General features: G+C 34.4%; 2 protein-coding genes across 2 annotated transcripts in view; both read left to right on the top strand.

The window, feature by feature from the left end:
* The window catches only part of Tom7 (Translocase of outer membrane 7), an 84,065-nt gene that overhangs the window by 32,305 nt on the left and 29,106 nt on the right, over positions 1 to 22,654 (top strand). The gene's annotated exons all lie outside the window — the stretch shown is intronic.
* Cals (Calsyntenin) overlaps positions 1 to 22,654 on the top strand; it is a 58,516-nt gene that overhangs the window by 29,576 nt on the left and 6,286 nt on the right. The window contains exons 4-6 of the mRNA XM_008196530.3: positions 830 to 1,028; positions 1,127 to 1,452; positions 5,763 to 6,508. Of these exons, the coding sequence (XP_008194752.1) occupies positions 830 to 1,028; positions 1,127 to 1,452; positions 5,763 to 6,508 (1,271 nt within the window). The remainder of the gene's footprint in view (positions 1 to 829; positions 1,029 to 1,126; positions 1,453 to 5,762; positions 6,509 to 22,654) is intronic.

Raw genomic sequence — 22,654 nt, 5'->3', positions numbered from 1 at the left:
ACATAAAAGTTTGCAATGAAAAAAAAATTTAGTCAGTAATTATTAGATCTGTGTTTTTAAAACAATTCAAGTCCGTTTCTTAAAAAATTCACATGCATAAAAGGTCTTTTGTTTCACTATCTATTTAAAATTTCACCCATTTCAAAGAATACTACAGAGATCGGAATAAATGATAAGCGCAAAAGGCTGAAGAATATGAGGGTATGATAAGTGTGTTTCGTGTTAATAATGATTTAGGATAAAACTCGTAAAATTACCTTTTTTAGAAACAATATTATTATCAAAAATTTAGGTCAAAACAGAAATTGAACGAAGTTATTTGCGACAGATAAAAAGTAAAAAATAAAATTGAGATACTTGAAAAAGTAGGACATGTACTACAAAGTTCTTTTAAATAGTTTCACGTAATGTTTAGATAAAACTACAGAAAACTGTCTCGGCCATGCAAATTTCATTTATGTAGTTTTACAAACAATTATAATAAAATTGTGTTCATATCCACTCATAAAGTAAAATAAATGCAATTTACGATATAATTTCAATAACAATAATTAAAAGCTTTTAATAAAATTCGTAATAATTTTTTCTGTGCAACTGAACTTTGGGATAAATTGTATTGAGTTTAGCTAATTTTTTTGAATTGATTGTTTTTATCAAGTACAGATTTTTTTTTCAAATAATCGTATCTTATAAACACTTACGTAAATAAAATCAGACTGGTATAAAAAAAATATATATAAAAATAAAATTGAGCTTGCTAGACAAGGATGGGTTAATCTAGCTGGTATAAGATAGAAAAAGAGAGTAAATAGGAGACATTTTTTGGCAGGAATGCGTCAAAGCTTGCCCGTCATGGTCACCATCAAAGTCAACCGTGTCTGTCGACTCGGCTGGCGAGGACTTCCGGAAAGAGTCGATTATGCTCCGACCACCGGAAAACAGGAACTATTCCCTTCAGCCAGTTTGGAATTGTGCGACGTTCCATGTAACGTGAGGGAATTACGAACGAGGGTTGATTTAGCCACCAGGTACACAATCTACCATTAAAAAATTTTTTTGATGCACTCCATGCACTCGTGCTCCAAACAAATTGCCCATCAATTTCGCACCCCATTTTTTTTTATAGACATATCGGCAAAGGTTGCGATCGTGACACTTACAGCGTCCAGTCTCAGCGTAAATTATGCGGGGCTTCCCCGTCGGCTATCGACCTGCTTCCGAGTCCGGGAGTCGGTGCCGAATGGACGAAGCCGCTGATTTCCGACGAGGGACACGAATCGGATCAGATGTTTGAATTTGACGGCTCCAGCACTGCCGTTTCCATTCCGAATTCGGTTTTGGATCATAATTTGCCGTCAACGTTCACGATAGCCACGTGGATGAGACATGGACAACATAATGGGCAGGATAAACGCGTCAAGGAACATATTTTGTGTTCGGCTGACGACCATAGTGAGTATTTTTTTGGCAAAAGAATAAAAACAGAAAAAAATCATTTTCAAAAAATAAAGAACTCAGTCATCAATATATATTTTTATGAGTTAACAACACGCATTTTTTTTCTTATTAAAGGTCAAAAGTTTGATCGAGACCTTTAGGAATGTTCAAAAAACGAGCTTTGCGCACGTAATGTACACGTTTTTTCTACAATTGCAGTGTTTTAAGCTGCAAATTAATTATTGATAATTATTCTGACGTTTAAAGTTTTTTACATTATACAGTGGGCAAAACAAAATAACTGTGAATGCTTTGGGCACTTGAGAAAACATTTTTTTTTTAATTTTTTCTATTTCATCGATTTTAAAAATCAATTTTGCTTAAATTAATTAAAATTTTATTGCTGTATATAAGTAGGTACGTATTATAAGTGATTCAAAATAGTAAAGAAAACGGATGATTTGTTGATTACGAGGATAATCGTGTTAATTGAAACTTCCAGCTAATAAATTCGATGTTTATAAAAAGAAAATTAGGACTTTTTCCAAGGTAAACACACCTGAAAATGTATGACAATTTTGTTTACAAAGCTTTCAAGTGGGCAATACGGTATTGTAGAATTATTTTGCTCAATTGACCGCTTCTAAAGCTTTTATAAATTTTAAAAACCTTAACTCAAAAGCAAAGTTTTTCTCCTCAAAACAATAAACCGTTATATGAACCTCTGGCATAATTATTACGCCCTGGTTACATAATGTTTATTTATGTACAATTTGTGTTCAATATTCTTTTACATAACACTATTGTGTCTTCCGGTCTTCAAATTTATTGTGTCACATTTCAGCAAGAGACTGAAAAATCGTCAAAAATTATTTAAAAATATCATTCTTTGTTTACTTGTTTATTTTTGTAACTTACACAAGTTCTTTAAAGTTATAATACTGAAATTATAATAATAATTTCAGAAAACTTGAAAATATAACGCTATCAGTTGTATGTCGATCAGTTTTTATCGTTTTTTTTTTTTGTAAACCGTTGATATTTTTTGAATAATTGCAGCCAACGTACCCCAAAACTATAGTTTAAAAAATCGCTTTATTCAAATTTAATTTCTTGAATGTTTTTCTCACTTTAAGTGGACTAAACTAAGTAAGTTTACTTATTGGATCAAAATCTATATAAGGAAAATAGTATTTATTCCTGAACATTGAAAAAAATTAAATTTATAAGTTTAAAGATTAATTTAAAATGTTCGAAAAAGGTCTAACTTAGTAAGTTTTTGGCTTTTTCCGGGTTTCTACCAAAGCCAAAACATTTGCCACCACTGTGCTGGTTTAGGGACTGTTTAAAAAAACTGAATTTTTGTTTTAAAAACATACGTAATGGTAATTGTATATTATGATACGAGTTTTCTATTGTGGTACAAATGGTTTTGGAGCACGACGAAGGAGTGCCACAATTAAGTCTTATAAAACGAGTGTAATATACTATTTTTTCTACTTTCTATTTTTGTTGTTTGTTTTTGTTTAGTTTAACTTATCAAAATATGTTTCTTATTTTCTCTAAATTTTGTTAATTATTCGGGCCTTAACATTTGAAACCAGTTTGGTGATATTCGGACTGTTATACAGAAATTTAAAAAAAAAATGAATTTTTGTTATAAAACCATACGAAAAGGTAAAATATTATTTTAATATAATTTTTATTTTATATTTATATGTATTATATTTTATTTTTATTTTGTTCTTGACGAAATTTTCTAAAATAAATGTATTTCTGACTGAACAATGTGCTAAAACTTTCTGAATTGATGATTTTTTACAAAAAAAATGCTGCAACAATGTTTCTATTTTCGTTTATTTTGTATTAAATTTCGCGAAATAATTGAACGGTATACAGTGAAACCTTTCTTAATGGACACCTCTACACAACGGACATTTTTGTCCGTTTTTTTATTTTTATTTTTTACTTTTGTTTCTTTTCTTTTCTGACAAAGTTTTTATGGTTGGTCATTAGTTAGACATTTTTACCAACAAATAGATTTTCTCAGTTACGGAGAATAAGTCAACAGAGATTTTTGTTACACTCTCAAAGTTTTATAAATTTTAAAATCTTAACCTGTAAGCAAAAATGTTCTTTTGTGGTTGCAAAAAAAATAAGAAAACTTTCCAAGAAAACTTGAAAATATAACGCTATCAGTTGTTGTATGACGATCAATTTTTATCGTTTTTTTTTGTAAACCGTTGATATTTTTTGAATAATTGCATCCAACGTACCCCAAAACTATAGTTTAAAAAATCGCTTTATTCAAATTTAATTTCTTGAATGTTTTTCTCACTTTAAGTGGACTAAACTAAGTAAGTTTACTTATTGGATCAAAATCTATTAAGGAAAATAGTAATTATGCCTGAAACACTTTTTTTAATTTTAATTTTTTACTTTTGTTTTTTTTCTTTTCTGACAAAGTTTTTATGGTTAGTCATTAGTTAGATATTTTTTGCTCTATTTATCAACAAATAGAGATTCTTAGTTAAGGAGAATAAGTCAACAGAGATTTTTATTACACTCTCAAAGTTTTACAAATTTTAAAATCTTAACCTGTAAGCAAAAATGTTCCCTTGTGGTTGCAAAAAAATAAGAAAACTTTTCAAGAAAACTGGAAAATATAACGTTTTCAGTTGTTGTATGTCGATTAATTTTTATCGTTTTTTTTTTTGTAAACCGTTGATATTTTTTGAATAATTGCAGCTAACGGACCCCAAAACTATAGTTTAAAAAATCGCTTTATTCAAATTTAATTTCTTGAATGTTTTTCTCACTTTAAATGGACTAAACTAAGTAAGTTTACTTATTGGATCAAAATATATTTAAGAAAAATAGTAATTATGCCTGAAACACTTTTTTTTTATTTTTATTTTTTACTTTTGTTTCTTTTCTTTTCTGACAAAGTTTTTATGGTTGGTCATTGGTTATATATTTTTTGCTTTATTTATCAACAAATAGAGATACTTAGTTAAGGAGAATAAGCAACAGAGATTTTTATTACACTCTCAAAGTTTTAGAAATTTTAAAATCTTAACCTGTAAGCAAAAATGTTCTCTTGTGGTTGCAAAAAAATAAAAGCTCTTAAAAAATATCTTCAAGGGGTCTCCAAAAACGACTGAAATAAAAAGTGTATTAATAAATAATATTGCTTTAAAATTTGAAGACAGTCATTTTACCGTCACTTTATAAAGGAAAATAAAAATGAGTTCCTGACCAAACCTGTGATATTTTTATTCGCTTGAAGATAAAATAGTGTATGTCATTCATTTTGTGCTTGTCACAGTTTAAAGCCTCGACTACGTCATCTTCTGTTTTTATTTTTTTTTTTTTGATTTCTGCTTCCACATTTTTCATCTTCACATTAAAAAACTGTTTTTGTGTCTGTAGGATTTTTTGCTGACGTTTTTTAATGACATTTTTGTCAAAATAATTCACTAACCAGAACAGTGTCAGTTTTTTTTATTAAAATAAAATTATTACGAATTAATTTTAGTTCGTGGTTTTAACCTTAAAACTGTTATTTTTTCGCGAAAGCGAATTTATAGTTTAGGAAACAAAAAAGAAGTCCGTAAGATAATGGTAATTTATTGTAGGAGCGGATACAGTTTGTGTTTAATAAGCTGTTCGTTGATATAATAACTGAGAGTTATCAAAAACTTTATTCTCCGAGTGTATTACATTTTATTCAATTTTTTATACCTTCCTATTTTTGAGATTAAAAAAATTAGTTAACAAATCGTCAGACAATGACGTTTTTGTAAAAAAAACTTGCCTTTTTATTCTATGCATTGAATCGTTTTCTACGAAAAAAATTATTTGCGAAAAAATAAATGTATAATATTTTGGATTAAAAATTTTCATTTACTTACCGATAAACAGTTGATTTAAATAATATATTATTTATAATAGTTTAAAAGGCATAATCGAATATGTATTAGTGTTTTATGCAACTAGTATTTATTTAATTAAAATAAGGGTATGTGAATTATGACACGAGCTTTAGCGAGTGTTGTAAAAACTACTCGTATCTTAACAGCTTAATAGTTATTAAATGTGCGCTGTATAAACTATTTTTTACGGTCTGACTGATTAAAATAAAAAATTAATTTGTTTTTTCAAAATATCAAATTTATTTTATTGTCAAAAACTTAAGGGCCTTGTTGCATTCTTATTGGTTACAAGTTGTCCTCGTGGTCGCCACACTGCATTCCCATTGGTCATCATCCAAGTTTAGATTACAAAAAAAAAAAAAAAACAAAACTACCATTTCTTGTGTTTAGAAATGAACCGCCACCACTACGCCCTCTTTGTCCGCAATTGCCGCCTCATCCTCCTCCTCCGACGCGACTTCTCCGAAGGCGACCTCAACATCTTCCGTCCGGCGGAATGGCGTTGGAAGATCCCCCAGGTCTGCGACGACCAATGGCATCACTACGCCGTCAACGTGCGTTTCCCCGACATTGAGCTCTACGTCGACGGTCAACTCTTCCGTTCCGAGAAGAAAAACCCGGAAGTCATCGACGATTGGCCACTCCATCCCACGAAAGGCATCAACACCACGTTGACAGTCGGCGCCTGCTGGCAGGGCTCCGACAACAAGATGAAGCACCACCTCAAGGGCTATCTGGCCGGCTTGAGCGTCCTCGTTGGCGAGACGGAAAAGCCCGAAGTGTTGAGCTGTCTGCATCAGTGCAAAGAGAGTCTTCAAGTGCCCGCAATGGAACTCCTTCAACCTGGAATGGAACTGTTGACGAATTCGGATTTAACGGAAGTTACAGTCGAGGGAGATAATCGCACGAATTTGGAAACTTTGGTTCGGAAGATCGGATATGCGAATAGTCGGGAGTTTCCGACGCCGGGAAGGAGGAATTTGAGGCTGACGACGACGGTTACGTGCGATAACGGGAAGACGGTCAAGGTGCCCGATGCGCAAACTTATGTCATGGTTTTAAGGCCGCAAACGCCCTCGATCAATCTCAATGGGACGGGGAACATGGCGAGGAAATACGAGGATTTCAGGATGGGGGTAAATACGATTTTTTTACTATTACTAAGGAAGAAACCGTTTTATTACGTGTTGTTTAATTTTTTTTATTTTTGTAATCAAAAGAACTATGAAAATAATGAAAAAAGTTTGGTTTCGATAAATTTTGACGAGGCTAAATTTTTGCCGATATTTTGCGAACGGTTAGTCGCAGCGACTTGATTCTCGCAAATTTGGATTCCGCCGGTCATTCTACGTTAGAAACACTCAATTCTAAGGGAATAACTATGAAAAGTTGGAAAATAATGAAGAAAGTTTGGTTTAAACAAATTTTGACGAGGCTAAATATTTGCCGACATTTTCCGAACGGTTAGTCGTAGCGAGTTGATTTTTGCAAATTTGGATTCCGCCGGTCATTTTACGTTACAAACACTCAATTCTAAGGGAATAACTATGAAAAGTTGGAAAATAATGAAGAAAGTTTGGTTTTAACAAATTTTGAGGAGGCTAAATTTTTGCCGATATTTGCCGAACGGTTAGTCGTAGCGACTTGATTCTTGCAAATTTGGATTCCGCCGGTCATTCTACGGTAGAAACACTCAATTCTAAGGGAATAACTATGAAAAGTTGGAAAATAATGAAGAAAGTTTGGTTTTAACAAATTTTGAGGAGGCTAAATTTTTGCCGATATTTTCCGAACGGTTAGTCGTAACGACTTGATTCTTGCAAATTTGGATTCCGCCGGTCATTCTACGTTAGAAACACTCAATTCTAAGGGAATAACTATGAAAAGTTGGAAAATAATGAAGAAAGTTTGGTTTAAACAAATTTTGACGAGGCTAAATATTTGCCGACATTTTCCGAACGGTTAGTCGTAGCGAGTTGATTTTTGCAAATTTGGATTCCGCCGGTCATTTTACGTTACAAACACTCAATTCTAAGGGAATAACTATGAAAAGTTGGAAAATAATGAAGAAAGTTTGGTTTTAACAAATTTTGAGGAGGCTAAATTTTTGCCGATATTTTCCGAACGGTTAGTCGTAACGACTTGATTCTTGCAAATTTGGATTCCGCCGGTCATTCTACGGTAGAAACACTCAATTCTAAGGGAATAACTATGAAAAGTTGGAAAATAATGAAGAAAGTTTGGTTTAAACAAATTTTGACGAGGCTAAATATTTGCCGACATTTTCCGAACGGTTAGTCGTAGCGAGTTGATTTTTGCAAATTTGGATTCCGCCGGTCATTCTACGGTAGAAACACTCAATTCTAAGGGAATAACTATGAAAAGTTGGAAAATAATGAAGAAAGTTTGGTTTTAACAAATTTTGAGGAGGCTAAATTTTTGCCGATATTTTCCGAACGGTTAGTCGTAACGACTTGATTCTTGCAAATTTGGATTCCGCCGGTCATTCTACGGTAGAAACACTCAATTCTAAGGGAATAACTATGAAAAGTTGGAAAATAATGAAGAAAGTTTGGTTTAAACAAATTTTGACGAGGCTAAATATTTGCCGACATTTTCCGAACGGTTAGTCGTAGCGAGTTGATTTTTGCAAATTTGGATTCCGCCGGTCATTCTACGGTAGAAACACTCAATTCTAAGGGAATAACTATGAAAAGTTGGAAAATAATGAAGAAAGTTTGGTTTAAACAAATTTTGACGAGGCTAAATATTTGCCGACATTTTCCGAACGGTTAGTCGTAGCGAGTTGATTTTTGCAAATTTGGATTCCGCCGGTCATTTTACGTTACAAACACTCAATTCTAAGGGAATAACTATGAAAAGTTGGAAAATAATGAAGAAAGTTTGGTTTTAACAAATTTTGAGGAGGCTAAATTTTTGCCGATATTTGCCGAACGGTTAGTCGTAGCGACTTGATTCTTGCAAATTTGGATTCCGCCGGTCATTCTACGGTAGAAACACTCAATTCTAAGGGAATAACTATGAAAAGTTGGAAAATAATGAAGAAAGTTTGGTTTTAACAAATTTTGAGGAGGCTAAATTTTTGCCGATATTTTCCGAACGGTTAGTCGTAACGACTTGATTCTTGCAAATTTGGATTCCGCCGGTCATTCTACGTTAGAAACACTCAATTCTAAGGGAATAACTATGAAAAGTTGGAAAATAATGAAGAAAGTTTGGTTTAAACAAATTTTGACGAGGCTAAATATTTGCCGACATTTTCCGAACGGTTAGTCGTAGCGAGTTGATTTTTGCAAATTTGGATTCCGCCGGTCATTTTACGTTACAAACACTCAATTCTAAGGGAATAACTATGAAAAGTTGGAAAATAATGAAGAAAGTTTGGTTTTAACAAATTTTGAGGAGGCTAAATTTTTGCCGATATTTTCCGAACGGTTAGTCGTAACGACTTGATTCTTGCAAATTTGGATTCCGCCGGTCATTCTACGGTAGAAACACTCAATTCTAAGGGAATAACTATGAAAAGTTGGAAAATAATGAAGAAAGTTTGGTTTAAACAAATTTTGACGAGGCTAAATATTTGCCGACATTTTCCGAACGGTTAGTCGTAGCGAGTTGATTTTTGCAAATTTGGATTCCGCCGGTCATTCTACGGTAGAAACACTCAATTCTAAGGGAATAACTATGAAAAGTTGGAAAATAATGAAGAAAGTTTGGTTTTAACAAATTTTGAGGAGGCTAAATTTTTGCCGATATTTTCCGAACGGTTAGTCGTAACGACTTGATTCTTGCAAATTTGGATTCCGCCGGTCATTCTACGGTAGAAACACTCAATTCTAAGGGAATAACTATGAAAAGTTGGAAAATAATGAAGAAAGTTTGGTTTAAACAAATTTTGACGAGGCTAAATATTTGCCGACATTTTCCGAACGGTTAGTCGTAGCGAGTTGATTTTTGCAAATTTGGATTCCGCCGGTCATTCTACGGTAGAAACACTCAATTCTAAGGGAATAACTATGAAAAGTTGGAAAATAATGAAGAAAGTTTGGTTTAAACAAATTTTGACGAGGCTAAATATTTGCCGACATTTTCCGAACGGTTAGTCGTAGCGAGTTGATTTTTGCAAATTTGGATTCCGCCGGTCATTTTACGTTACAAACACTCAATTCTAAGGGAATAACTATGAAAAGTTGGAAAATAATGAAGAAAGTTTGGTTTTAACAAATTTTGAGGAGGCTAAATTTTTGCCGATATTTGCCGAACGGTTAGTCGTAGCGACTTGATTCTTGCAAATTTGGATTCCGCCGGTCATTCTACGGTAGAAACACTCAATTCTAAGGGAATAACTATGAAAAGTTGGAAAATAATGAAGAAAGTTTGGTTTTAACAAATTTTGAGGAGGCTAAATTTTTGCCGATATTTTCCGAACGGTTAGTCGTAACGACTTGATTCTTGCAAATTTGGATTCCGCCGGTCATTCTACGTTAGAAACACTCAATTCTAAGGGAATAACTATGAAAAGTTGGAAAATAATGAAGAAAGTTTGGTTTAAACAAATTTTGACGAGGCTAAATATTTGCCGACATTTTCCGAACGGTTAGTCGTAGCGAGTTGATTTTTGCAAATTTGGATTCCGCCGGTCATTTTACGTTACAAACACTCAATTCTAAGGGAATAACTATGAAAAGTTGGAAAATAATGAAGAAAGTTTGGTTTTAACAAATTTTGAGGAGGCTAAATTTTTGCCGATATTTTCCGAACGGTTAGTCGTAACGACTTGATTCTTGCAAATTTGGATTCCGCCGGTCATTCTACGGTAGAAACACTCAATTCTAAGGGAATAACTATGAAAAGTTGGAAAATAATGAAGAAAGTTTGGTTTAAACAAATTTTGACGAGGCTAAATATTTGCCGACATTTTCCGAACGGTTAGTCGTAGCGAGTTGATTTTTGCAAATTTGGATTCCGCCGGTCATTCTACGGTAGAAACACTCAATTCTAAGGGAATAACTATGAAAAGTTGGAAAATAATGAAGAAAGTTTGGTTTTAACAAATTTTGAGGAGGCTAAATTTTTGCCGATATTTTCCGAACGGTTAGTCGTAACGACTTGATTCTTGCAAATTTGGATTCCGCCGGTCATTCTACGGTAGAAACACTCAATTCTAAGGGAATAACTATGAAAAGTTGGAAAATAATGAAGAAAGTTTGGTTTAAACAAATTTTGACGAGGCTAAATATTTGCCGACATTTTCCGAACGGTTAGTCGTAGCGAGTTGATTTTTGCAAATTTGGATTCCGCCGGTCATTCTACGGTAGAAACACTCAATTCTAAGGGAATAACTATGAAAAGTTGGAAAATAATGAAGAAAGTTTGGTTTTAACAAATTTTGAGGAGGCTAAATTTTTGCCGATATTTGCCGAACGGTTAGTCGTAGCGACTTGATTCTTGCAAATTTGGATTCCGCCGGTCATTCTACGGTAGAAACACTCAATTCTAAGGGAATAACTATGAAAAGTTGGAAAATAATGAAGAAAGTTTGGTTTTAACAAATTTTGAGGAGGCTAAATTTTTGCCGATATTTTCCGAACGGTTAGTCGTAACGACTTGATTCTTGCAAATTTGGATTCCGCCGGTCATTCTACGTTAGAAACACTCAATTCTAAGGGAATAACTATGAAAAGTTGGAAAATAATGAAGAAAGTTTGGTTTAAACAAATTTTGACGAGGCTAAATATTTGCCGACATTTTCCGAACGGTTAGTCGTAGCGAGTTGATTTTTGCAAATTTGGATTCCGCCGGTCATTTTACGTTACAAACACTCAATTCTAAGGGAATAACTATGAAAAGTTGGAAAATAATGAAGAAAGTTTGGTTTTAACAAATTTTGAGGAGGCTAAATTTTTGCCGATATTTGCCGAACGGTTAGTCGTAGCGACTTGATTCTTGCAAATTTGGATTCCGCCGGTCATTCTACGGTAGAAACACTCAATTCTAAGGGAATAACTATGAAAAGTTGGAAAATAATGAAGAAAGTTTGGTTTTAACAAATTTTGAGGAGGCTAAATTTTTGCCGATATTTTCCGAACGGTTAGTCGTAACGACTTGATTCTTGCAAATTTGGATTCCGCCGGTCATTCTACGTTAGAAACACTCAATTCTAAGGGAATAACTATGAAAAGTTGGAAAATAATGAAGAAAGTTTGGTTTAAACAAATTTTGACGAGGCTAAATATTTGCCGACATTTTCCGAACGGTTAGTCGTAGCGAGTTGATTTTTGCAAATTTGGATTCCGCCGGTCATTTTACGTTACAAACACTCAATTCTAAGGGAATAACTATGAAAAGTTGGAAAATAATGAAGAAAGTTTGGTTTTAACAAATTTTGAGGAGGCTAAATTTTTGCCGATATTTTCCGAACGGTTAGTCGTAACGACTTGATTCTTGCAAATTTGGATTCCGCCGGTCATTCTACGGTAGAAACACTCAATTCTAAGGGAATAACTATGAAAAGTTGGAAAATAATGAAGAAAGTTTGGTTTAAACAAATTTTGACGAGGCTAAATATTTGCCGACATTTTCCGAACGGTTAGTCGTAGCGAGTTGATTTTTGCAAATTTGGATTCCGCCGGTCATTCTACGGTAGAAACACTCAATTCTAAGGGAATAACTATGAAAAGTTGGAAAATAATGAAGAAAGTTTGGTTTTAACAAATTTTGAGGAGGCTAAATTTTTGCCGATATTTTCCGAACGGTTAGTCGTAACGACTTGATTCTTGCAAATTTGGATTCCGCCGGTCATTCTACGGTAGAAACACTCAATTCTAAGGGAATAACTATGAAAAGTTGGAAAATAATGAAGAAAGTTTGGTTTAAACAAATTTTGACGAGGCTAAATATTTGCCGACATTTTCCGAACGGTTAGTCGTAGCGAGTTGATTTTTGCAAATTTGGATTCCGCCGGTCATTCTACGGTAGAAACACTCAATTCTAAGGGAATAACTATGAAAAGTTGGAAAATAATGAAGAAAGTTTGGTTTAAACAAATTTTGACGAGGCTAAATATTTGCCGACATTTTCCGAACGGTTAGTCGTAGCGAGTTGATTTTTGCAAATTTGGATTCCGCCGGTCATTTTACGTTACAAACACTCAATTCTAAGGGAATAACTATGAAAAGTTGGAAAATAATGAAGAAAGTTTGGTTTTAACAAATTTTGAGGAGGCTAAATTTTTGCCGATATTTGCCGAACGGTTAGTCGTAGCGACTTGATTCTTGCAAATTTGGATTCCGCCGGTCATTCTACGGTAGAAACACTCAATTCTAAGGGAATAACTATGAAAAGTTGGAAAATAATGAAGAAAGTTTGGTTTTAACAAATTTTGAGGAGGCTAAATTTTTGCCGATATTTTCCGAACGGTTAGTCGTAACGACTTGATTCTTGCAAATTTGGATTCCGCCGGTCATTCTACGTTAGAAACACTCAATTCTAAGGGAATAACTATGAAAAGTTGGAAAATAATGAAGAAAGTTTGGTTTAAACAAATTTTGACGAGGCTAAATATTTGCCGACATTTTCCGAACGGTTAGTCGTAGCGAGTTGATTTTTGCAAATTTGGATTCCGCCGGTCATTTTACGTTACAAACACTCAATTCTAAGGGAATAACTATGAAAAGTTGGAAAATAATGAAGAAAGTTTGGTTTTAACAAATTTTGAGGAGGCTAAATTTTTGCCGATATTTTCCGAACGGTTAGTCGTAACGACTTGATTCTTGCAAATTTGGATTCCGCCGGTCATTCTACGGTAGAAACACTCAATTCTAAGGGAATAACTATGAAAAGTTGGAAAATAATGAAGAAAGTTTGGTTTAAACAAATTTTGACGAGGCTAAATATTTGCCGACATTTTCCGAACGGTTAGTCGTAGCGAGTTGATTTTTGCAAATTTGGATTCCGCCGGTCATTCTACGGTAGAAACACTCAATTCTAAGGGAATAACTATGAAAAGTTGGAAAATAATGAAGAAAGTTTGGTTTTAACAAATTTTGAGGAGGCTAAATTTTTGCCGATATTTTCCGAACGGTTAGTCGTAACGACTTGATTCTTGCAAATTTGGATTCCGCCGGTCATTCTACGGTAGAAACACTCAATTCTAAGGGAATAACTATGAAAAGTTGGAAAATAATGAAGAAAGTTTGGTTTAAACAAATTTTGACGAGGCTAAATATTTGCCGACATTTTCCGAACGGTTAGTCGTAGCGAGTTGATTTTTGCAAATTTGGATTCCGCCGGTCATTCTACGGTAGAAACACTCAATTCTAAGGGAATAACTATGAAAAGTTGGAAAATAATGAAGAAAGTTTGGTTTAAACAAATTTTGACGAGGCTAAATATTTGCCGACATTTTCCGAACGGTTAGTCGTAGCGAGTTGATTTTTGCAAATTTGGATTCCGCCGGTCATTTTACGTTACAAACACTCAATTCTAAGGGAATAACTATGAAAAGTTGGAAAATAATGAAGAAAGTTTGGTTTTAACAAATTTTGAGGAGGCTAAATTTTTGCCGATATTTGCCGAACGGTTAGTCGTAGCGACTTGATTCTTGCAAATTTGGATTCCGCCGGTCATTCTACGGTAGAAACACTCAATTCTAAGGGAATAACTATGAAAAGTTGGAAAATAATGAAGAAAGTTTGGTTTTAACAAATTTTGAGGAGGCTAAATTTTTGCCGATATTTTCCGAACGGTTAGTCGTAACGACTTGATTCTTGCAAATTTGGATTCCGCCGGTCATTCTACGTTAGAAACACTCAATTCTAAGGGAATAACTATGAAAAGTTGGAAAATAATGAAGAAAGTTTGGTTTAAACAAATTTTGACGAGGCTAAATATTTGCCGACATTTTCCGAACGGTTAGTCGTAGCGAGTTGATTTTTGCAAATTTGGATTCCGCCGGTCATTTTACGTTACAAACACTCAATTCTAAGGGAATAACTATGAAAAGTTGGAAAATAATGAAGAAAGTTTGGTTTTAACAAATTTTGAGGAGGCTAAATTTTTGCCGATATTTTCCGAACGGTTAGTCGTAACGACTTGATTCTTGCAAATTTGGATTCCGCCGGTCATTCTACGGTAGAAACACTCAATTCTAAGGGAATAACTATGAAAAGTTGGAAAATAATGAAGAAAGTTTGGTTTAAACAAATTTTGACGAGGCTAAATATTTGCCGACATTTTCCGAACGGTTAGTCGTAGCGAGTTGATTTTTGCAAATTTGGATTCCGCCGGTCATTCTACGGTAGAAACACTCAATTCTAAGGGAATAACTATGAAAAGTTGGAAAATAATGAAGAAAGTTTGGTTTTAACAAATTTTGAGGAGGCTAAATTTTTGCCGATATTTTCCGAACGGTTAGTCGTAACGACTTGATTCTTGCAAATTTGGATTCCGCCGGTCATTCTACGGTAGAAACACTCAATTCTAAGGGAATAACTATGAAAAGTTGGAAAATAATGAAGAAAGTTTGGTTTAAACAAATTTTGACGAGGCTAAATATTTGCCGACATTTTCCGAACGGTTAGTCGTAGCGAGTTGATTTTTGCAAATTTGGATTCCGCCGGTCATTCTACGGTAGAAACACTCAATTCTAAGGGAATAACTATGAAAAGTTGGAAAATAATGAAGAAAGTTTGGTTTAAACAAATTTTGACGAGGCTAAATATTTGCCGACATTTTCCGAACGGTTAGTCGTAGCGAGTTGATTTTTGCAAATTTGGATTCCGCCGGTCATTTTACGTTACAAACACTCAATTCTAAGGGAATAACTATGAAAAGTTGGAAAATAATGAAGAAAGTTTGGTTTTAACAAATTTTGAGGAGGCTAAATTTTTGCCGATATTTGCCGAACGGTTAGTCGTAGCGACTTGATTCTTGCAAATTTGGATTCCGCCGGTCATTCTACGGTAGAAACACTCAATTCTAAGGGAATAACTATGAAAAGTTGGAAAATAATGAAGAAAGTTTGGTTTTAACAAATTTTGAGGAGGCTAAATTTTTGCCGATATTTTCCGAACGGTTAGTCGTAACGACTTGATTCTTGCAAATTTGGATTCCGCCGGTCATTCTACGGTAGAAACACTCAATTCTAAGGGAATAACTATGAAAAGTTGGAAAATAATGAAGAAAGTTTGGTTTAAACAAATTTTGACGAGGCTAAATATTTGCCGACATTTTCCGAACGGTTAGTCGTAGCGAGTTGATTTTTGCAAATTTGGATTCCGCCGGTCATTTTACGTTACAAACACTCAATTCTAAGGGAATAACTATGAAAAGTTGGAAAATAATGAAGAAAGTTTGGTTTTAACAAATTTTGAGGAGGCTAAATTTTTGCCGATATTTGCCGAACGGTTAGTCGTAGCGACTTGATTCTTGCAAATTTGAATTCCGCCGGTCATTCTACGGTAGAAACACTCAATTCTAAGGGAATAACTATGAAAAGTTGGAAAATAATGAAGAAAGTTTGGTTTTAACAAATTTTGAGGAGGCTAAATTTTTGCCGATATTTTCCGAACGGTTAGTCGTAACGACTTGATTCTTGCAAATTTGGATTCCGCCGGTCATTCTACGTTAGAAACACTCAATTCTAAGGGAATAACTATGAAAAGTTGGAAAATAATGAAGAAAGTTTGGTTTAAACAAATTTTGACGAGGCTAAATATTTGCCGACATTTTCCGAACGGTTAGTCGTAGCGAGTTGATTTTTGCAAATTTGGATTCCGCCGGTCATTTTACGTTACAAACACTCAATTCTAAGGGAATAACTATGAAAAGTTGGAAAATAATGAAGAAAGTTTGGTTTTAACAAATTTTGAGGAGGCTAAATTTTTGCCGATATTTGCCGAACGGTTAGTCGTAGCGACTTGATTCTTGCAAATTTGGATTCCGCCGGTCATTCTACGGTAGAAACACTCAATTCTAAGGGAATAACTATGAAAAGTTGGAAAATAATGAAGAAAGTTTGGTTTTAACAAATTTTGAGGAGGCTAAATTTTTGCCGATATTTTCCGAACGGTTAGTCGTAACGGCTTGATTCTTGCAAATTTGGATTCCGCCGGTCATTCTACGTTAGAAACACTCAATTCTAAGGGAATAACTATGAAAAGTTGGAAAATAATGAAGAAAGTTTGGTTTAAACAAATTTTGACGAGGCTAAATATTTGCCGACATTTTCCGAACGGTTAGTCGTAGCGAGTTGATTTTTGCAAATTTGGATTCCGCCGGTCATTTTACGTTACAAACACTCAATTCTAAGGGAATAACTATGAAAAGTTGGAAAATAATGAAGAAAGTTTGGTTTTAACAAATTTTGACGAGGCTAAATATTTGCCGACATTTTCCGAACGGTTAGTCGTAGCGAGTTGATTTTTGCAAATTTGGATTCCGCCGGTCATTTTACGTTACAAACACTCAATTCTAAGGGAATAACTATGAAAAGTTGGAAAATAATGAAGAAAGTTTGGTTTTAACAAATTTTGAGGAGGCTAAATTTTTGCCGATATTTTCCGAACGGTTAGTCGTAACGACTTGATTCTTGCAAATTTGGATTCCGCCGGTCATTCTACGTTAGAAACACTCAATTCTAAGGGAATAACTATGAAAAGTTGGAAAATAATAAAGAAAGTTTGGTTTAAACAAATTTTGAGGAGGCTAAATTTTTGCCGATATTTTCCGAACGGTTAGTCGTAACGACTTGATTCTTGCAAATTTGGATTCCGCCGGTCATTCTACGTTAGAAACATTCAATTCTAAGGGAATAACTATGAAAAGTTGGAAAATAATGAAGAAAGTTTGGTTTAAACAAATTTTGACGAGGCTAAATATTTGCCGACATTTTCCGAACGGTTAGTCGTAGCGAGTTGATTTTTGCAAATTTGGATTCCGCCGGTCATTTTACGTTACAAACACTCAATTCTAAGGGAATAACTATGAAAAGTTGGAAAATAATGAAGAAAGTTTGGTTTTAACAAATTTTGAGGAGGCTAAATTTTTGCCGATATTTTCCGAACGGTTAGTCGTAACGACTTGATTCTTGCAAATTTGGATTCCGCCGGTCATTCTACGTTAGAAACACTCAATTCTAAGGGAATAACTATGAAAAGTTGGAAAATAATGAAGAAAGTTTGGTTTAAACAAATTTTGACGAGGCTAAATATTTGCTGACATTTTCCGAACGGTTAGTCGTAGCGAGTTGATTTTTGCAAATTTGGATTCCGCCGGTCATTTTACGTTACAAACACTCAATTCTAAGGGAATAACTATGAAAAGTTGGAAAATAATGAAGAAAGTTTGGTTTTAACAAATTTTGAGGAGGCTAAATTTTTGCCGATATTTTCCGAACGGTTAGTCGTAACGGCTTGATTCTTGCAAATTTGGATTCCGCCGGTCATTCTACGTTAGAAACACTCAATTCTAAGGGAATAACTATGAAAAGTTGGAAAATAATGAAGAAAGTTTGGTTTAAACAAATTTTGACGAGGCTAAATATTTGCCGACATTTTCCGAACGGTTAGTCATAGCGAGTTGATTTTTGCAAATTTGGATTCCGCCGGTCATTCTACGTTAGAAACACTCAATTCTAAGGGAATAACTATGAAAAGTTGGAAAATAATAAAGAAAGTTTGGTTTAAACAAATTTTGACGAGGCTAAATTTTTGCCGATATTTGCCGAACGGTTAGTCGTAGCGACTTGATTCTTGCAAATTTGGATTCCGCCGGTCATTCTACGGTAGAAACACTCAATTCTAAGGGAATAACTATGAAAAGTTGGAAAATAATGAAGAAAGTTTGGTTTTAACAAATTTTGAGGAGGCTAAATTTTTGCCGATATTTGCCGAACGGTTAGTCGTAGCGACTTGATTCTTGCAAATTTGGATTCCGCCGGTCATTCTACGGTAGAAACACTCAATTCTAAGGGAATAACTATGAAAAGTTGGAAAATAATGAAGAAAGTTTGGTTTTAACAAATTTTGAGGAGGCTAAATTTTTGCCGATATTTTCCGAACGGTTAGTCGTAGCGACTTGATTCTTGCAAATTTGGATTCCGCCGGTCATTCTACGGTAGAAACACTCAATTCTAAGGGAATAACTATGAAAAGTTGGAAAATAATGAAGAAAGTTTGGTTTAAACAAATTTTGACGAGGCTAAATATTTGCCGACATTTTCCGAACGGTTAGTCGTAGCGAGTTGATTTTTGCAAATTTGGATTCCGCCGGTCATTTTACGTTACAAACACTCAATTCTAAGGGAATAACTATGAAAAGTTGGAAAATAATGAAGAAAGTTTGGTTTAAACAAATTTTGACGAGGCTAAATTTTTGCCGATATTTTCCGAACGGTTAGTCGTAGCGACTTGATTCTTGTAAATTTGGATTCCGCCGGTGATTCTACGGTAGAAACACTCAATTCTAAGGGAATAACTATGAAAAGTTGGAAAATAATGAAGAAAGTTTGGTTTTAACAAATTTTGACGAGGCTAAATTTTTGCCGATATTTTCCGAACGGTTAGTCGTAGCGACTTGATTCTTGCAAATTTGGATTCCGCCGGTCATTCTACGTTAGAAACACTCAATTCTAAGGGAATAACTTTGAAAAGTTGGAAAATAATGAAGAAAGTTTGGTTTAAACAAATTTTGACGAGGCTAAATTTTTGCCGATATTTTCCGAACGGTTAGTCGTAGCGACTTGATTCTTGTAAATTTGGATTCCGCCGGTGATTCTACGGTAGAAACACTCAATTCTAAGGGAATAACTATGAAAAGTTGGAAAATAATGAAGAAAGTTTGGTTTTAACAAATTTTGACGAGGCTAAATTTTTGCCGATATTTTCCGAACGGTTAGTCGTAGCGACTTGATTCTTGCAAATTTGGATTCCGCCGGTCATTCTACGTTAGAAACACTCAATTCTAAGGGAATAACTTTGAAAAGTTGGAAAATAATGAAGAAAGTTTGGTTTAAACAAATTTTGACGAGGCTAAATTTTTGCCGATCTTTTCCGAACGGTTAGTCGTAACGACCTGATTCTTGCAAATTTGGATTCCGCCAGTCATTCTACGTTAGAAACACTCAATTCTAAGGGAATAACTATGAAAAGTTGGAAAATAATGAAGAAAGTTTGGTTTAAACAAATTTTGACGAGGCTAAATATTTGCCGACATTTTCCGAACGGTTAGTCGTAACGACTTGATTCTTGCAAATTTGGATTCCGCCGGTCATTCTACGGTAGAAACACTCGATTCTAAGGGAATAACTATGAAAAGTTGGAAAATAATGAAGAAAGTTTGGTTTAAACAAATTTTGAGGAGGCTAAATTTTTGCCGATATTTTCCGAACGGTTAGTCGTAGCGAGTTGATTTTTGCAAATTTGGATTCCGCCGGTCATTTTACGTTACAAACACTCAATTCTAAGGGAGTAACTATGAAAAGTTGGAAAATAATGAAGAAAGTTTGGTTTAAACAAATTTTGACGAGGCTAAATTTTTGCCGATATTTTCCGAACGGTTAGTCGTAGCGACTTGATTCTTGCAAATTTGGATTCCGCCGGTCATTCTACGTTAGAAACACTCAATTCTAAGGGAGTAACTATGAAAAGTTGGAAAATAATGAAGAAAGTTTGGTTTAAACAAATTTTGAGGAGGCTAAATTTTCGCCGATATTTGCCGAACGGTTAGTCGTAGCGACTTGATTCTTGCAAATTTGGATTCCGCCGGTCATTCTACGTTAGAAACACGCAATTCTAAGGGAATAACTTTGAAAAGTTGGAAAATAATGAAGAAAGTTTGGTTTAAACAAATTTTGACGAGGCTAAATTTTTGCCGATATTTTCCGAACGGTTGGTCGTAGCGACTTGATTCTTGCAAATTTGGATTCCGCCGGTGATTTTACGTTAGAAACACTCAATTCTAAGGGAATAACTATGAAAAGTTGGAAAATAATGAAGAAAGTTTGGTTTAAACAAATTTTGAGGAGGCTAAATTTTCGCCGATATTTGCCGAACGGTTAGTCGTAGCGACTTAATTCTTGCAAATTTGGATTCCGCCGGTCATTCTACGTTAGAAACACGCAATTCTAAGGGAATAACTTTGAAAAGTTGGAAAATAATGAAGAAAGTTTGGTTTTAACAAATTTTGACGAGGCTAAATTTTTGCCGATATTTGCCGAACGGTTAGTCGTAGCGATTTGATTCTTGCAAATTTGGATTCCGCCGGTCATTCTACGTTAGAAACACTCAATTCTAAGGGAATAACTTTGAAAAGTTGGAAAATAATGAAGAAAGTTTGGTTTAAACAAATTTTGACGAGGCTAAATTTTTGCCGATATTTTCCGAACGGTTAGTCGTAGCGACTTGATTCTTGCAAATTAGGATTCCGCCGGTCATTTTACGTTAGAAACACTCAATTCTAAGGGAGTAACTATGAAAAGTTGGAAAATAATGAAGAAAGTTTGGTTTAAACAAATTTTGAGGAGGCTAAATTTTCGCCGATATTTGCCGAACGGTTAGTCGTAGCGACTTAATTCTTGCAAATTTGGATTCCGCCGGTCATTCTACGTTAGAAACACGCAATTCTAAGGGAATAACTTTGAAAAGTTGGAAAATAATGAAGAAAGTTTGGTTTAAACAAATTTTGAGGAGGCTAAATTTTTGCCGATATTTGCCGAACGGTTAGTCGTAGCGACTTAATTCTTGCAAATTTGGATTCCGCCGGTCATTCTACGTTAGAAACACGCAATTCTAAGGGAATAACTTTGAAAAGTTGGAAAATAATGAAGAAAGTTTGGTTTAAACAAATTTTGACGAGGCTAAATTTTTGCCGATATTTTCCGAACGGTTAGTCGTAGCGACTTGATTCTTGCAAATTAGGATTCCGCCGGTCATTTTACGTTAGAAACACTCAATTCTAGGGGAATAACTATGAAAAGTTGGAAAATAATGAAGAAAGTTTGGTTTTAACAAATTTTGAGGAGGCTAAATTTTTGCCGATGTTTGCCGAACGGTTAGTCGTAGCGACTTGATTCTTGCAAATTTGGATTCCGCTGGTCATTTTACGTTACAAACACTCAATTCTAAGGGAATAACTATGAAAAGTTGGAAAATAATGAAGAAAGTTTGGTTTAAACAAATTTTGACGAGGCTAAATTTTTGCCGATATTTTCCGAACGGTTAGTCGTAGCGACTTGATTCTTGTAAATTTGGATTCCGCCGGTGATTCTACGGTAGAAACACTCAATTCTAAGGGAATAACTATGAAAAGTTGGAAAATAATGAAGAAAGTTTGGTTTTAACAAATTTTGAGGAGGCTAAATTTTTGCCGATATTTGCCGAACGGTTAGTCGTAGCGACTTGATTCTTGTAAATTTGGATTCCGCCGGTCATTCTACGTTAGAAACACTCAATTCTAGGGGAATAACTATGAAAAGTTGGAAAATAATGAAGAAAGTTTGGTTTAAACAAATTTTGACGAGGCTAAATTTTTGCCGATATTTTCCGAACGGTTAGTCGTAGCGACTTGATTCTTGTAAATTTGGATTCCGCCGGTGATTCTACGGTAGAAACACTCAATTCTAAGGGAATAACTATGAAAAGTTGGAAAATAATGAAGAAAGTTTGGTTTTAACAAATTTTGAGGAGGCTAAATTTTTGCCGATGTTTGCCGAACGGTTAGTCGTAGCGACTTGATTCTTGCAAATTTGGATTCCGCCGGTCATTCTACGTTAGAAACACTCAATTCTAAGGGAATAACTTTGAAAAGTTGGAAAATAATGAAGAAAGTTTGGTTTAAACAAATTTTGACGAGGCTAAATTTTTGCCGATATTTTCCGAACGGTTAGTCGTAGCGACTTGATTCTTGCAAATTAGGATTCCGCCGGTCATTTTACGTTAGAAACATTCAATTCTAAGGGAATAACTATGAAAAGTTGGAAAATAATGAAGAAAGTTTGGTTTTAACAAATTTTGAGGAGGCTAAATTTTTGCCGATATTTGCCGAACGGTTAGTCGTAGCGACTTGATTCTTGCAAATTTGGATTCCGCCGGTGATTCTACGGTAGAAACACTCAATTCTAAGGGAATAACTATGAAAAGTTGGAAAATAATGAAGAAAGTTTGGTTTAAACAAATTTTGAGGAGGCTAAATTTTTGCCGATATTTGCCGAACGGTTAGTCGTAGCGACTTGATTCTTGCAAATTTGGATTCCGCCGGTGATT

The sequence above is a fragment of the Tribolium castaneum genome, chromosome 8 (assembly GCF_031307605.1).
Source record: "Tribolium castaneum strain GA2 chromosome 8, icTriCast1.1, whole genome shotgun sequence".
In the NCBI taxonomy this organism is placed as follows: Eukaryota; Metazoa; Arthropoda; class Insecta; order Coleoptera; family Tenebrionidae; genus Tribolium; species Tribolium castaneum.
Note: the sequence above shows the minus strand (reverse complement) of the source record. Positions and strands in the feature narration are given on the sequence as shown.